Source organism: Strix uralensis, chromosome Z (genome assembly GCF_047716275.1).
Source record: "Strix uralensis isolate ZFMK-TIS-50842 chromosome Z, bStrUra1, whole genome shotgun sequence".
In the NCBI taxonomy this organism is placed as follows: Eukaryota; Metazoa; Chordata; class Aves; order Strigiformes; family Strigidae; genus Strix; species Strix uralensis.
Window position 1 is genome coordinate 71,567,774 of NC_134012.1, and position 17,199 is coordinate 71,584,972.

The 17,199-nt window shown below is 40.4% G+C and overlaps 1 protein-coding gene across 8 annotated transcripts; it reads left to right on the forward strand.

The window, feature by feature from the left end:
• The first annotated feature begins 259 nt into the window (after window positions 1-259).
• Window positions 260-15,039, forward strand: NFIL3 (nuclear factor, interleukin 3 regulated). Of its 8 annotated transcripts, none has more exons than XM_074855845.1 (4): window positions 260-432; window positions 1,065-1,281; window positions 1,416-1,766; window positions 11,025-15,039. In XM_074855845.1, the coding sequence occupies exon 4, from the start codon at window positions 11,214-11,216 to the stop codon at window positions 12,588-12,590; it is 1,377 nt and encodes a 458-aa protein (XP_074711946.1). In that variant the 5' UTR covers window positions 260-432; window positions 1,065-1,281; window positions 1,416-1,766; window positions 11,025-11,213; the 3' UTR covers window positions 12,591-15,039. The 8 variants fall into 8 exon arrangements, 7 of the variants coding, with proteins under 7 accessions (XP_074711946.1, XP_074711947.1, XP_074711948.1 ...); XM_074855846.1 differs by having other exon boundaries at window positions 1,416-1,537; XM_074855847.1 differs by lacking the exon at window positions 1,065-1,281.
• The last annotated feature ends 2,160 nt before the right edge of the window (window positions 15,040-17,199 follow it).

A 17,199-nucleotide genomic window follows, 5' to 3' on the forward strand; every position in this document is an offset into this window, starting at 1 on the left:
GCCGGCGCCCCCCGCGCCGCTCCCCCCCGCCCCCCCGTGCCGCCCCCCGCCCCGCCGGCGGTTATGCAATCGCCAGCACACAGACCTACTGTACCACACACCGCCCCGCGCCCCGCCCCGCCCCGCCCCCGGCCGCTCCCATTGGCCGTCCTCCGGCAGCGCCCGGCGCCGATTGGGGCGGTGTCGCCGCCCGTCACGGCGCGGCGCGGCTGGCATGCGGGCTATGAGCCCCGCGCCGCGCAGCCCTGACCTACTAACACACATCCCTCCGCGCCGCCGCACGCTCCCGCCCAGCCGCTCCGCTGCTGCCTGCACGGCACAGCACGGCACAGCACGGCGCGGCATCGCACCATCGCCCGCCTCGCCTCGCCTCGCCTCGCCCGCGGCCCGGCGCGGGGCGGGGGTTCCTTGGCGGCCCGCGGTGCGCTGCAGGTAGGAAGGCGCGGAGCGGAGCGCGGGTGTAAAGTTATAAGGTGTCCGCCCGGGCTGCGGCGTCCGCCGCGCCTCGGCTGGGGGCGGCTGTTACATAACGCGAGCCCAGCCGGCTCCGGCTGCCGCCGGGCGGGGAGGGGTCCGCCGGGCGGGCCAGCTCTGCGCACTGCCGGGCGGCTCGGCGGAGGGGCGGCGGCGCGGGCGGCAGCGCGGGAGATGCCCGCCGAAGGCTTTCCCTCGCTGGGGGGGGTGTGGGTGTGTGTGTGCGTGTGCTTGTTCCCTGCGTGCCGCCCTATCCCCCGCTTCTCCCCGGGGCAGCGCCGCCGGAGCCGCCGCGTTGTATAATGTGCCGGCGGGGAGCGAGCTGCCGCGGCGGCCGCCGTGCGGGGCGGAGGGCCGCGTCCCGAGCGCCAGCCGCGCCTCGGCTCCAAATTCACCGGGAGTTGCGTGCCGCCGGAGCCTGCCGGCGAGACCCCCCTTCCCCCCCCCCCCCCCCCGCCTTTCCGGGCTGCGCGGGGGGATGTTGCCCGCGGGCAAGCGCGATTAATGGCAGCGGCCCGGCCTCTGTCCCCGCGCCGTGCGGGGCTGCGCTTGCCTCATCCTTTTTCGTCACTTTTGTCGCTGTTTTTCAGGCGCTGCGGGACCGATCGCATAATAGTTCCTGGAAATGTTGCATTATGTAACCACAGAATTTGCTGGCAGCCGGGCTGGAAAGAGGGAGCTAATTATGCGATTTTATAATCTCGCTACAAAGAAACTAGGACAATCTCTCCCTGAAAAAAGCCCCCAAAACCCGTAGCTGTAACAGATTTTGCTGAAGTGCGTTTAATAAGGGAAGTAGACAACTGGGTAAGTGGGGAGGCAAGGCGCACTCGCCGGCTGCGTGCCGGGTGCCTTAAAACGAGATTTGTGTTGGTCTATATTTAGCCCCATCGCATTTTAGCAATTGTGGCTTCATGTGCTATTTCTGGTCTTTTCTCCAGAGCTGTGCGTGTAGACGTTCGAGGCCATTTGCTCGGATTTTTAACTCCACGCCTTCAGAGACGTTTTGATAAGACTGTATTTTTAGGAAGGCATTTCGCCCAGACGCTGAGACATCTCTCCGGTACGGGCTTTCGCTTGCCGTTTCTTCGAGAAAAAAAAAAAAAAAAAAAAACAAAAACACCAAAAAAACCCAAAACGTTTAAGAGAGGCAGGCATTTAGGAGGCATTCGGCCGCGCCTGAGGTAGAGCCGTCCCGCCCGTGCCCTGACGGCCGCGGGGAGCCAGGTGCCGCCGGACCCCGGGGGGCAGCGGCGCCGTGCCCCGGGGGCAGCCGCCAGCACCGCAAGTAGGTCAGTGTGACAGAGGCGGCGGGGAGCGGAGCCGGTACGCGGGGCCCGATCCCGCGCCATCTTCCCCTCAGGCTTGCACTGCGCGCGGGGGTCGCCGTCCCCCCAGCGGCCGTTGGTGGCCGTTGGGGCGCGGCGGCCGCGCGGCGGCGGGCGAGCGAGGACTGGGGGCGCTGGCGCTCCCCCTCAGCCCTTTGTTCTGGGCTGGGGCGGCGGCGGGCGGGTGGGGGGGGCGCGGCGGGCTGATAGCGCGGGGACGTGCTGAGGGAGGAACGGGCCGGGCGCCATGAGCCGCCGGTCACGTAGGGGGACGCCGGGCCCGGCGGCCTTTGTGGCGGGCGCGGTGCGGGGCCGAGCTGCGGGGAGGCGGCGGGCGCCGCCTCCCCGCAGCTCGGCCCCGCAGCGCGCCCCGCGGAGCGTCCCCTCCCCCTCGCTGGTCTCCCCCCGCCTTGTCCCACCGTCGCCTGCAGGCAGGGAGCGCCAGACAAAGGCCCCCCCCCCCCCCCCGCCCCACTCCCCTCTTCGTGCTGCCGCCTGCCTCCCCTCCCCGCGGGAGGGCTACGGCTTGCAGGTAGGCATGAGAGAGCCTAGCACACCCCCGACTCTTGCGACCCGAGTATTTTCGGCTTTCTCTTTACGTAACGAGCAATAACAACAACAAAAAAACCCGGCCATTGCCCAATTCTGTTGTTTTGCCAAGTCACTTCGGCGTTGCAGTGGCAAAAACCGTGGCTGGACGTCCCGTACTCTGGGGTCAGCTTGTGCTATGTCGTCGATGGAACCGTATCTTGAAAGTTGCTGGTGATAACTTGACTTTCAAGATGACGTGATTTTTGTGTGTGACTAAGATGGTCCTCTAAGTAGACAAAACCAACATCACTGTGCCTGTGACCAAGACCTCAAAAATCCAGATTGAGTACTGCAGCCACTATCTTTATCTTTGGCATACCTGCCATAGGTAGTAGCAGCAAAATATTTTGAAAACGTGATATTCTTGGTAACATGCATAAACTGTTCTGCTACTTGATTGTTGAGGTCAGGTACGGCTTTGATCGTGAAGCTGTCTTGGAGTTACTGTTGTGTTAAAAACATCCCTATTTTTTTTTCTTCTCCTTGTAACTTGAATGATTGCACTCAGTTTCATTGTGTTCGCTCCTGTGTATGTAACCTACCTTGAGTCATCTTTGCCCTCCTCAGTAATTCAGTCCAGAGCCTCGTTTAAAATATTGCTATGTGCATCACTCGTACAGTCCTTATTCAGTCAAAATGTTGACTTTGATGGGGAAACTTGAATGAGTAAGGATTCGAGTTTTGGACCAAAAACCTGATTTAAACCAGCAAGTTCAAGGATTACAAAGATCCTTAATATCATTGGCCCTAACAGTTACTGTTTTAAAACTTCTTATGTTACAGATGTCTTTGTTGAAGTACTAACACTCTTTAGAATGATCTGCTACTACTTTCCATTTTTATTTACTTTATATTTTTAACTCATCTTATTCTCCAAAGGACTCTTAACTAGCTTTTAAAATATCCAGCTTCCTGGATTTGACTTCAAAGCCTCAAGTTTCTGCTGTGTTGGTTTTAATTTTCTTTTTTTTTAAAAGGAACTGATCTGAAAGGTGTCAAAAGCTTACAGTCTTCCCATGAGCAATATGAACTTAGATGACCTCCTCACAGCTTATCTCATCCTAAGAAAGAACAGTATTTGCCATGATTTGGCTGAAATTTGTAGAACATACAGACATTCTTTTGCAATAAAGTCTAAATAGAGTCTGTGAAAGATATCAGTACCATGCTGCTTTTTTCAACCCTTTATCTTGAAATAAAACTCATAAATATAATAAACCTTTAGCTCATTTTAAATTGACTTACTTTAACAAATAGTTATGCAAACTGTCCTTATGCAATAGTTTTTTCCAGACAGCAATTTTGCTGCTGTTATAACATCACTATGATGCAATAATATGAACAATAAAATCCTCTGTTTGAGTCTTATTACACACTGTTAAGCAATGTATCTGACTCATCAGCTTAATTGACTCTTCTAGGTGACCTTGCCATGATCATTACAGTCAGTTATGAGATATAAATGTGCTTAGGATATGTAATAGAAAAAAAATGCAAATAGATGGCCAATTCCTGCAGTCCGTTCTAAAAGAAAATGACAGTTGATTTCCATGTTACGGTATTCTACAGTGTTTGAAAATAATTTTTAAAAATCTGATTTTTTTAAAAAAACAAAGCATATGTAACTGTCTAATACTGATGTTAAGCATGCCTGTCAAAAATAAGACTGTATAACCAAGGGCATACCTTGGCTTGATTCAAAATGTCATATGAGCAACATTCTTTAGAATTTATATTAAAAGGTAGATCTGAAATGAATTGTTGTTAAGACTGCCTTAGATATCCTGGTTTTTTTCCTAATTCAAGTGTTGAATTGATCCATGTCCAAATTAGCATACTGTGAGACTGAGTCTGGTGACAGATACTACACAGATCTATCTATCAGAAAGAATGCCTTATTTAAGACAGATATTTTTCCCCTTTCTTGTGTTGCTCCATCTTGGTGTAATTTTCAGTCCGTCTTGAAGCATTTGAATAATCAACCAGTTTTTGCCACAGAGGTGGCTGCACAGCATTAGCAGTATAGGTGCCACTGCTGCAAGACCTCCTCTTACGAGTGGAACGCAACCCAATAAAGAAAATGTTGCTCAGCATGGGCAGTGGCCTTCCTGCCTGCACCTTCTCACAGAATTGGGAGCAGTAAAGATATCTCTCAGTTCTGCTTGCAGTGAGTGGTAGATACCAACATTTTACAGGCCTGTGCTTGTTTTACGTATTTGTACTTCAGTTGTTATATAACAAGATGCATGTTTAGAGCATCAGCTGGGATTAATTGACATAATTCTGCTGCCTTTAAATAGTGCTATATAAATTTAGGTCAACTGAAGGTCTAGTCCATGCTTGGCAGTTTAAGAACACAGTTCAGTAATAGCCATTTGTTGTCAGAATAATTAACATTTGATTCTGGTTTTTTTTTATGTTTCTTAACTAGGGGAAAGCTGAGATCATATTTCCAGAACATTGTTACTATTAAGTTATAGCTTTCTTGCAGTCAAGTTTTTTCTGCTGTCAAGTAGCTATTGAAATAAAGAGAAGCATACTATCATAGTACTGTAACTTCAGTAACCATCGTTTCTATTGGGGTTTTATTAAAAATACTGACAAGTGGTGCAATATTTAAAATGGCATGATTTATATACACAGACTATATATATTACATATATGTAATGAAATATTTATGTAAGTTATATATACATTTCCTTTACTTCTCAGTTTTAAAGTTTTTCCTGGCGCTTTGAGTAACATTCCTAGATTTTGTTTCCCCTCCCTTGAATCAGAGCAGTAAATAGGTTGTTTTGAAAAAGTCTGCTAGACTGAAAGATCTGATAGAATCATAGTGTCTTCCTAAGTAAATGGAAGAAAATATAGGTCAAATTTGCACCTCTCAACCTTGACTGACCCTTTTGAGCAGCAGCTACCTTTAACATAGTGTTTCGTGCTCTCCAAATAATTTTATTTGCATAATAAATTTGTGTAATTTACCTTTGGGAAGCAGGCTGTACTTAATGAGTTAATTTGTAGTTATTAAGATAAACAGTAAGTTAAGTAATTTTCCTAACAAGGAAAGCCTTTTGTAAAAATTATATGTGACATCAACTTTCTGGGTACAGCTTAGAGGTGGGTAATACGAAGCTGCAGTAATGTTCCAAGTTTCATGACGATCTTATTTGGTTTTTTATATTTGATTGAAAAGTGTCATAATGAATGATTTTTTTATGTTCCCAATGGGCTATATTGTATAGACATCTCCCATTTTTTCTTTCAATAAGATGACCGACATTTTAGCAAAAATGGGTCATCTTGTACAAAGCTATCATCATCAGTGTTCCACTGACCCAATTACACGTTGATCCTGAAACCGTAAGCAGTTAAGATGCCCATGAAGTTGTAAGAAAAGGGAACTGTGTACAGGATCAATAGTTCTCCGTTGCTCTGTGCTGTTGTAATGGATTCGTGTTCTCTATGAGTGCAACTATATAATGTCAGTAAGTGGCGGTAACATTTGTATTGTAAATGCCTTTTCCCTTTGTGGTTGTGGATAACCTGTCCATCATAGCATAAAATGCAGTCACCTATTTTTTTTTTCTGAAAGTTTGAGCTTCATTTGCTCTACATTGCCTAGACCCTCTTCCCTGCAAATCTATCCTAGGGATAATATCACTCTTCCAGCAGAGCCAGCATTAAAGCTTTTCTGCAACAGGAACATAGTTTTACTAACTGTGCTAGATAAAAGGCAAGAAAAGTATGTTGAAGGATTTCAGTGAAGGTTGGAATGGGGCCACATCCTCTGTTGGAAAGGATTTCTGAATTATGATAGACCCGAGAGTTGCAGAATTCCATGGCATAATTTTTGTCTGTGAAAAGCCGTAGAGGTAGAGTGGCTCCAAAGTATTTCAGCAGCATTTAGGTAGGCTGTGTATTCACCACCTAAGCTTAATATTTTTTTCTGTACCTCATAAAAGTCTTGAGACAGATAGCAACTGTTTTTAAAATACTTTGAAGATAAAGTGCAAACTATATTCTTCAGTTTTTTAAAGTTTGGAATGTGAACTGGTCATTTTGGTATCTATGAGCAGGTTCTACACCAGCGCTTTTTGTATGTAGACAGATTTTCAAAATATATAGCCTGTGACAGAATGGTAGCAGTAATATAATTAATGATACCTATGCAAAACACGGACAACAAAAACTAAAAATATGCACGGACACATATCAATCTGAGCTTTTATTGTTTTCCTGCAGTTTGCTGTATAGTGGTGGTGGTGATAGAGGCATGGTTATTTTGAAAACAAGAAGTTGTACTTAGCTGTTATTTTCTTCCATTTTTGAAGGACTAAGAGAGAAATGTTTTGGATGCATGGTGAAACAAAAGAGAATTGTGTTTGAGCATCCAACTGCTAGAAATGGGTTTTCATTTAGTTTCATAGAATTACTATCAAAAAATTAGAGCAATAGAACTAAACAGTTATCTCGTTCTAGGATATGTTTGAAAAATTATGCTTGGAGTTAGCATGAATTATTTTGCTAAATACAAATAATATGCAGTTACTCTATGGGGAAGCATACGTACATGGGGAGGCCCACACGAATTCAGGTATGACTTATGTAATTAAATTACACAGAGGAGAGAGGAAAGATTGTGGTCCTGTCCTTCAACCTTTTGAAACATTTCAATTACTACTGTATGAATACACAAATCCCCAGGATCAGATCCTTAATGTGCTATTTTGACAGACCACTTAAGTATTTTTTGAAGTCCATGGATAAATTAACTTTTCATGATTTCTGCATACATAATTTCTTGTTTCAATAGCATGAGTTCTATACAACAGTCTCATTAATACTTGGATCTGGGCTTGTATCCTGCTTCTGTTGAAGCCAATGGCAAAATTACTGCAGGAGCAAGACTAGGTCTGTAATTAAGTTAATAGGGTCGAGTGTTATTACATTGTTGAATTGGCACTCAATGCCATTAACATCAACCAACCAAAAAAAAAAATTAACGGTGACTAATGTAAGGCAGTATTAAATGTTGGTTTTATAACACTTTATGAGGGAGTGATAAAGCAATTGAAAAATTAATCATAAGGGAAAATATTGGAATTTGAAATATAGTCAGAGGAATCATTACAGTTCATTAATTTATGTGTAAATACTGATGTTTTCCAGTGGAATTATAAAATGCAAGTGAAGTGAAATGTCTGGTTTCATTGAAGGCATTTTGCCATTATCATCAGATGGAATTTAATTTGTTTACAGACTCAGCACTGGGCTGATCCACATGGAGAAGTATTAATAAACAAGGGCTTTGACTCATGTTTGTAAAGCAGCAATTCCAGTTACCATGATAAAAGTGCTCAAGGAAGATGTGGAAAGAGCTAAAGATTTATTGCTGTTTTGTTAGTTTGCTAAAGTAATGACATTAGAACTAACTACATAAATAGCAAACCAGTAAGACTATGTCAATGGATTACACATCTGTCTTGACAGCGTTGCTGATGGACTCTGGCAGAGAGCAGTTGAATACTGCATGCAAAACCATGGTCGTTTTGATTCACAATATTTGCTGTAGACTTGCATGCTACTTACGTTCTGTCTGTTTGTGCCAGGAACCATGTGTACAGGAGGGAGACTGGCCAAAACAGGAGTTATCAGTGATTGTACACTGGAATGGCCCAAACTGCAGAAGTCCCATGGAACAAGGGATATGAACTCTGCAGGTTTTTGGGTTGTTAATTGCAGGTCAGTGCTAGTGTTAGGCTGCAGGAGATTATGCTTGGACATGCAGTTGAGTTTTTACTGATGCATAGGCAGTCATACTGATGAACTATGCCATTAGTCTACATTCATTTAGGGAAAAAAAACTCCAACAACTTTTTGCTGCTTATTACTATTATTAATGTTATTAGTATTACTATTATAATTATTAGTATTTTTCCTAGATCACAGTGTTGGACAAATACCAAAGTGGGATCACTTTGGGCTGGAGACCATACAGATGGACACAATGTTGTTGTTCTTCTCCCCAAACAGTCTTGTTCAAGACTAAACATATGGCTTCTATATCGTGGAAATGGAAGATTAGAATATAAGAGGGAAAAAAAGTTGTGTTAAATCTGTGTAGGTATAGCTTCATTCTTCTAAAATATGCACAAGTTCTGTGTTTATAAGTAATTGCTTGCTGTTGATACTGTTTCAAGTAAGTGTAGATATTCCTGGGTGTATGGCAGGTAAATATATAGAAAATAATGATGTATGCATGTTAGTATCCCTTTTCTAAGAGAATAAGTATTTTTATTTGGGTTTGAATGTAGCTCTCAAGTACTGTTAAATTCAGTAAGGCCCTGAAATTTTACAAAAGTTGTTTTGAATCCTTTTGACTTCAGTGAGAGTTGGCAAGATGCATACTAAGAGACAAGTGATTTCATAGATATTCAGTACATGCTACACTGCTTCCTGCTGTGTATGCATTTCCTCACAAACGCAGAAGTTGTTAACGATAACAAATGAACACAGTGATTGAAGTATATCAAGACAATTAGAGATCAATAGCTCTGTGTTCCCAGTTGCTACAGGATAATGAAATGAAATCCCAGTATTTTTCTTCTTTTAATGTAAAGTCATGTTACAGAGACTGGATATTCTACAAATGCCGCAAAAATTCAGGTGGCCTTGTCTTGTCCTTTTTAAAAATTTTTAAAGTCTGTGTGTTCAACAATGATGGAGTTTTTTTTAATGCATTGGGTTGCACTAGATTTAAAATGGTATGCATATTAAACCATTGATTACATGTAGCGGTGAAATGGACAGAATGACTATACAGCTTCTTCAGCAAATCAAATTATACTGAATGTTTGAAAAAACAGATACTGCTTTGTTGTGGGGCTTATTTTTGTTTTTAAACCTGATCCAGCTTCTATTTAACTTAACTTTGACTCCAGTTTGAATTTTGGATCAGGATCTAAGTATGTAATTGCTTGTATATTAGAGATACATTTCTCCTTTAAAACATGGCACTTTGTGGTGCTGCTTTTGCGTTGAAATGTTAGATGCTGTCTTTGGTGTGGCTGGCTTCTATTTTCCATTAAGGCTGTATTATCGAAGACAGATAGTTATATGTCAGTAATTAACCACGGATTTTAGGAAATTCCACTTAGCTGTTCTATTAAATGTGTTAATTTTTCATGACAGAAGAGTTGGCATGGTTTGATGGAACAGAACCCAGCTTGAAACCTGAGTCTTTATGACCTCGCTTAATTGTTATTACATCACTCACTCCTCTTTGCCTTCTGGAAAAGACAAGAGAAACTGGCAGAATATAATTCATTAATTATTTTATAATTTTCCCAACTGATAACGTTAAAATGAGTTTCATTAGTACTGTAAAAACATTCCCAATAAATAGTGACATTAATCTGAAGTGGCTGATTTTTATTTTTTTTTTTTATATACAGACAAGAATAATTTCTGACTTGATAGTCAGTTCTATAAAAGCACTTGGCATACTACATTTATTTTACCAGGGACATGACTGACTGTGGAAAGTGAGATATTGAGAAGCTATATCTCAGATCAAGACCAAATGATCTTGTGAGAATTAAGTATTTTTTCATTAAGAGGGACTAAATAAAACAAAGGCTAATTTAAATGCTAAATTCAAATTTAATGATTAAAATGTCTGAAGCTAAATGTTAAGCTAGTTTTCCTTTGTTAATGGAAAAGCTTTTAGAGCTAAACTTCTACTTTAATGCAAACACTGTTTTTCAAAGGTGCACATGCCTCAATAGTATTAAACTTTACTTTGATGCAATAAGACTATTTTTCAAATGTAATTTATTAATTAAATGTTATTTCTCTAATGTATTTTTCAATATTGATTTTAAAATTTTCTTTGTAAGAGAAAAGAAAGAAATATGTAATACATTTCATTTCTTGCCAATAATTTTTAATAGGTATTCACCCAAATTATGTGTGTGCATTTGCTAGTTTGAATTGATATGATTGATCACAAAGGCATTTTAAAATTCCAAGTGTGTATGTATATAAACATTTGTGTGTATATATATATATGTGTATATATATTCTTATAGGATGCAAAACCAATAATTAAATCTTTAATAGATTTAATGGATAGTGGTGTTATTTTAAGACAATACAAAGCACTCCAGCTTCTCCAAATCAGCTTGTGTTATTTTTAATCTATGAAGGACCCAAATATATAGCATTTTTAACTCACACACCACAGCTGTTTTTGGAAGAGGTCCTTCAATGTGGAAGAACAAGACACTTTCCTGTGCTGCTCATCAACATGCCTGGTGTCCTGCAGTGTTGAATGTTGGAGGTTTAGGTTGATCAGTGATATCATGGAAAGTTCTGTGACAATATTAGGATCAAACCTCAAATATTTTTTTATTGATTTTTCCTTGGATCATATTGTATTTGTTTTGGAAGCAAATCTGCTACACAGGTATCATAAAGCTTAGAATATCAGTTGTTTCAGTGTTGAGCTGTCTTCATATTACAGCAGGTTTAGTGAACCAAATGCTAGTCTAAGCTTTTTATCAAAAGCTACTTTTGCATGTCCTGAACCAGCAGTTCCTAAATAGTAATCAAATTCTCTATTTATTCCAGGTTTTTAAGAAGATTTCCATTGCCTCTGCCAAGAAAATTGGTTCTAGACACTTCTGTCTGAGAATATGAAAGAAAAGGAAGAATGTGTGTGGATTTAAAATTACTGTATTTAACAAATTGTGGAGTGAGAAGTATTGGGGAAATAGGTTGCTCTGTTGCTCATTGTAGATCTACTACAAAGTGTTTCTGATGCAGCTGAGAAAAATGCAGACCCTTAAAAAGGAACACGGACCTGTTGACACAAGTAGCAATGTGGACAAAATCATGGTACTTAAGTCTACTTTAGCAGAAGTGCCCGAAGAGTTGTCTACAAATGAAGATATACTACTTACTGAAGCAAGTAGTGGAAAAAGCAAATCTTCAGCTTGCCGGAGAAAGCGAGAATTCATTCCAGATGAAAAGAAAGATGCCATGTATTGGGAGAAAAGGCGGAAAAATAATGAAGCTGCCAAAAGATCTCGTGAAAAGCGACGACTGAATGACCTTGTCTTAGAGAACAAACTAATTGCACTGGGAGAGGAGAATGCCACTTTGAAGGCAGAGCTGCTTTCGTTGAAGCTAAAGTTTGGTTTAATTAGTTCTGCAGCCTATGCCCAAGAGATACAGAAACTCAGTAGCTCAACAACTGTGTATTTCCAAGACTATCAGAGTTCCAAATCAAATATTAACTCATTTGTAGATGAACATGAACCATCTATAGTTGGTAGCAGTTGTATTTCTGTCATTAAACATTCTCCTCAAAGTTCAATGTCTGATGTGTCTGAAATATCATCCGTAGAGCACACTCAACCAAGTCGTATACAAAACAATTGCAGAAGTCCTGAAAATAAGTTCCAGATTATAAAACAGGAGCCCATGGAATTAGAGAGAGAGCCAAGAGATGACAGAGGTTCATATAAAGCATCCATATATCCAAACTACATGGGAGCTACTTTTAATGTGTACTCACATTCTCCTCCTCTCTTGCAAGTTAATAGGTCCTCCAGTAATTCACCCAGAACATCAGAAACTGATGATGGTGTGGTTGGAAAGTCATCTGATGGAGAAGATGAACAGCAGGTTCCTAAGGGTCCAATCCATTCCCCAGTTGAACATAAAAATGTTCATGCAACAGTTAAAGTTCCAGAAGTGAATTCTTCAGCTTTGCCTCACAAGCTTCGAATTAAAGCCAAAGCCATGCAAGTTAAAGTGGAAGCAATGGATAATGACTATGATGCAACACAGAAATTGTCATCGCCCATTGACATGTCCTCAAAAAGACATTTTGAGCTTGAAAAGCATGGTGCACAAAACTTAGTGCATTCTTCTCACACTCCTTTCTCGGTTCAAGTGACTAACATCCAAGACTGGTCACTTAAACCAGAACTCTGGCATCAGAAGGAACTCAACGTAAAAATTCAGAGTGGTTGCAAAACTGGAGTTGCTGAAATAAAAGACCATCTCTACAATGTCTCTGAGTCAGAGAACCTGTATTTAAAGCAGGGCATAGCAAGCTTATCTGCAGAGGTTGCTTCGCTTAAAAGACTTATAACTACACAACAAATCTCTGCATCAGACTCTGGTTAAGTTACTACTGAATAAAGGCTTATTGTTTTAAAGGATGTCATTTGCAGTAGATCAGTATGTTTTGTATTATGCTGAATTTTCACTGGACTTGTGATGTCATTTCACTGTAATGTTCACATAATGTCTGATTGGTGTCTTTTTGTGCACAAATTATTATGAAGACTAGGTTGTGTTATGATCACTATGCCTTGTGTATAGTCAAGTAGCCTGTACAAAGGCTGTATATAGTGAACTTTATTTTCTTTTTGTTCTACTATAAAGCGTGCAAGTTACCAGTTACAATAAAACATTGGTGACAAACACAGAACATCTACTCCAGTTCAGTTGATTTTATGAACTTGTAAATAAGTTGTTAACTAAAAACTGGCTTTTTCTTACACTGTGCTCAACTTCACTTATGTGTTTGGTTTTTACAGCCTAACAACCAAATTACAATTTACAACATGTGTAATCCTTCTGGCCGCCTTTTTCCTTAAGACCTTTTTTAGAAGAGAATAGAAATAAAGTGAATATTTATAAATGAAACAGTACCAATTTATAGCCTTAGCCTTCTTTAACTTATTTATTAGTAGAAGTTAACCAAAAACCATGCAAATTCTAACCCAGTAACTACAACAACCTTTTTTCTCCTTCTATCTCAAATGAGACAGTAATGAGTTTCCTGAATGGTTTATTGTGGCGAACCATTTTTTCAATATTATAACTTGGTGTTTTAGATGAAATTAGTTAAGTTGGATTTGTGCATCTGCAAAGTTTTCAGAGCCTTGCAGTGGCAGAATTGGACAACACCATCTTTGTCAAGGGGTGACTTGTGTGTGTAAGAGGTGCAGGCATGGAAAGAAGCTTGCACAAAGGCTGCATTGTCCCTCTTGCATACCATGGTTCTTTCCACGGCAGACCGTGGACCACCTGTAGATGAAGGATAAGGCTACTGGATCTGTAAACTGAGTTCAACTAGGCAAACATCTACATAAGGGGCAGGCAATAGTAGCAGCAGAGTTAGAAGAGATCATCTGCTATTTTAGTCCCCAGTGTGGGACATAATGCAATTTTAACTATGAAGTAAGTCTTACCACCAATTTGGCCTTGGTTTCAATGGCTTGGTCAACTGAACTGGAATACCCTGGTACACTACAGGGCATTTTGCAAGAAGTTCTGAAATGTAAAATAGAGACTGTGTGAAGAACTGCACAATCCAGATACTACTAGCCCCTTAGAATTTATGCGGATTGCAAGTTCTTCACTTGATGACTGGACAGGGCTACAGTGGTCTTTGTCTTTGAGAAGAGCCATTGAACCAGGGATGCTAGAATTGCATCACATATCCTTGGTCTGGCTTACCAAAGTCTTTCATTTTAAAATTAAAAATAATTTATAAATAGAGCATAGACTTGGCAGAAGTTCTTTTTGTGACACTTCCCCCTTCTTTTAACATACTAATAAATCAGACTAACAAATAAGCTTTTTCTTAAAAAGCTTCTTATTACTTGCCATAATGTATATATAATGAATGGAACCTTTCCATAGACTTAAAATACTAATTCAGAAAACAATATGTAGGTATTGTTTTTTAAATTCATACTTGACTTGAGTGAGAGGATGTTTTGTCAATTTTTTGGGGATATGAAGAGGAGTCTAAGTCACTCCTGATAGCTCTGAAGCTTGGTCCAGCAGTCAAGGCAATGGCAAAACTCCCTGATGTCAGCAAGGCCGGGATTTGATTCTGTACCTTTCCAGGAGCTGATGATTGACAGTCACGTTCTGGGAGGACCTTGGCACAGAAATCACTGGTACTTTCTGAGCTTTTTTGAGCCTTCTAACTGCTGTGCTGTATTTGTGGCATTCAGAGTTAATAAACTGTTATTCTTTTTTAATGCCTTAATAATACAATAGACCCCATAGCTGGGCTCTGTATGTATTTGGTAATTAATATAGATGACATTTCAATGTTACTGAAAATAAGCTCAGGATTATTGCATGAAATGTAAACATTTGCATTGAATGATGGGGATATGAGACATGAGGCAGTGATTGCTACTGTCTCTTTGCTTGCTAAGTATCTTCTGTAAGCAACAATAAAATTCTTTAAATATTTTGCATATTATTTATCACATGTAATGTGTTCAAGGAGAGGACTTAAAACTCTCAGTGTTGCCATCTGTGTAAGCCTAGATCTATTGGTTTTTTTTCCATTTCTTGTTACAGTTGTTTGTCATAATGGAAGAATGTTGTCCTCTTTCTAGCTCATTATATATTTTGTGTATCTGTTTTGTGCAATTAATACTTAACAGTAATGATGTAGTTAATTTGTTGAAGGATGTCATTGCAAGAAAGTAATAGCATGGAGCTTAGGAGCACAATCAGATGTTATTTATACTCCCTTTATACCTTAGTGTTATGCTTCATTTGAAGAAAGAAATAAATAATTTGTCTTTTGTTCAAAACCAGATCTAATTACAACATGATTTTCTATTATGTTCATCGTCCCAGTCTAACACAGAGGTATTAGCTGCAGTTGGTGACAAATCTCCCTGTGATGAAGTTACTATTTCTGCAGCTAGTATTTGGGGTATCTTCCACAGATGTAAATACATGTGGGTGGTACATACAAGGCCTCGTTCTTGGCTACAGTTGCAAACTGGCCAGATTAAACTCTCAACTGGTCAATTGCAGTCAATGTGGGGTAGATGGCCTCCTCACCCGGAGACCCTCACCCATCTTTAGCCTGCTTTCCTTCAGAACATGGCACTGGGAAAGACGGAGAGTCACACTGACTGGGGGGAGGGAGAGAACACAGTGGAACTCTGCTCCCTTGCTGCAACTTTCAGCTGGTAATGCGTATGAGTGGAGGAGCTGGGGAATTGCATAGCTATGCCCTTCCAGTCTACCTTCCCCTGTACTGTAAAAAAATAGAATCAGCCTCTATGAAAAGAATATCCTTGGCTGGTCTAGTCTCACCACGGGAGATGGAGTGCAAAATGGGATTTACCTAAGTGGATATAAAGTGGTATCGCATGTTGTAAGCTCGGTGGTTTACTGACAAAACAACATAAAACATGCTGAAAGTACAGTCTTTCTCATGTGAAGGAACATGGAGGACTAAAAAGTAACTGAAAAATGACTGTTAGAATGTGCCTTCAAATGAAAATGTTAAGGAAGACCCCATACAGAGACAGGGAACTCCAGAGACTATCTATATAAATTATCATTTTTCATGGGAACATGGGAATTACCATGCTAGGTTAGTTTGGCTAGTCCTGAGCCTTGCCTGTGATAGTCATTAGTACGGTGGTAATTGTTAGTATGAAGGGCTTCATGGAAAGTTTTAAAAAAAAGTCCATGGCAAATAACTGTTGATTAGCAAGATACGTTTTTTCCTAGTGACATCAACTGGTGGCTAATCAACACTGTGAAGTATGACTATCAGATCCTCTGTTAAATCTGCCTAACTTAATTATGTATAAACACAGTAATATGTCCACATGTTCTATCAACACCTATATTTTGGTAGGTAGAAAGATTGAATGTGGATATGCCCATATATATACCGAGCTCATACATTATGATTTTCTGAATCCCCTCAACTTTCTGCCTTCAGTAAAACTTAGATATTGCATGGGATATATTTAAATTTTATTAATATTCTGTACAGCCAAATATCCCCTTTTTCATGAATAGGAGATAGCTGTCAATCCCTTGTTTATCTTCTCTTATTTTGGATGTTTTCATTATGGCCCTTATGTCCATGTGAGCAGTTTATGAGACTAAAAAACATTTATTTTCTGTAGAACTTAACAGAAATGTAAAATTACAGCATAAACACATTCATGAAGTTTTATTAAAATACTACTAAAACCCTTTTCTACTTGGTAGTACATAAATACGCTGGTGAAAATAGGCAATGTACAATGAATTTAGCAGAAAACTCACAGAGAATCCAATTAACACCATATTGTTTTTAAAAAATAAGGCCTTTATTAACACTGTATTGTTTTAAAAATACTTTTACAGTTCATTGCACAATACGAGCTTGGTAACTACCAGAATACAGCAAAACAATTTTTGGTATTTATTGCATAAGAATGAGTAGCACATATTGTTCCATTACAGTGCCAAATTAAAAGTTAAAAATACTAGGCCAAATCCTAAGGCTTTTAACTCAATGTTAGATTCTGTTTTCCTTAATGAAGCAGACTTGTTATGTGTGCAATAAGAGACTTACTCAAGATAAGTAACATTACTAAGACATAATCTTTACAGTTCACTCATGGCACAGACTCCTACTGATTTTCCTACCCTAAGGCTAACTTCCTTGTGACACAATAATGATATACGACTCACTTTATTCCTATCACTGGAGTTATAGGGAACTTGCTCACGTAGAAAAGAGAAGGCAGCCAGATATTCAAGTACTATTTATTTAATGACAGCTCTAAAAGGACTCACTGAATTATGAGCAGAATCTCAGAGTAGAGATTTGATGTTTATTTGCTCAAAAGAGAAAGCCTCAGAAGACATTTGGTTTTAGAACTCCAAAAAATAACAGGAATCACCTATGCTTTCTATGATTTGACCAGCTATTACCTGTGTGCCAATCCCAATGGCTGTG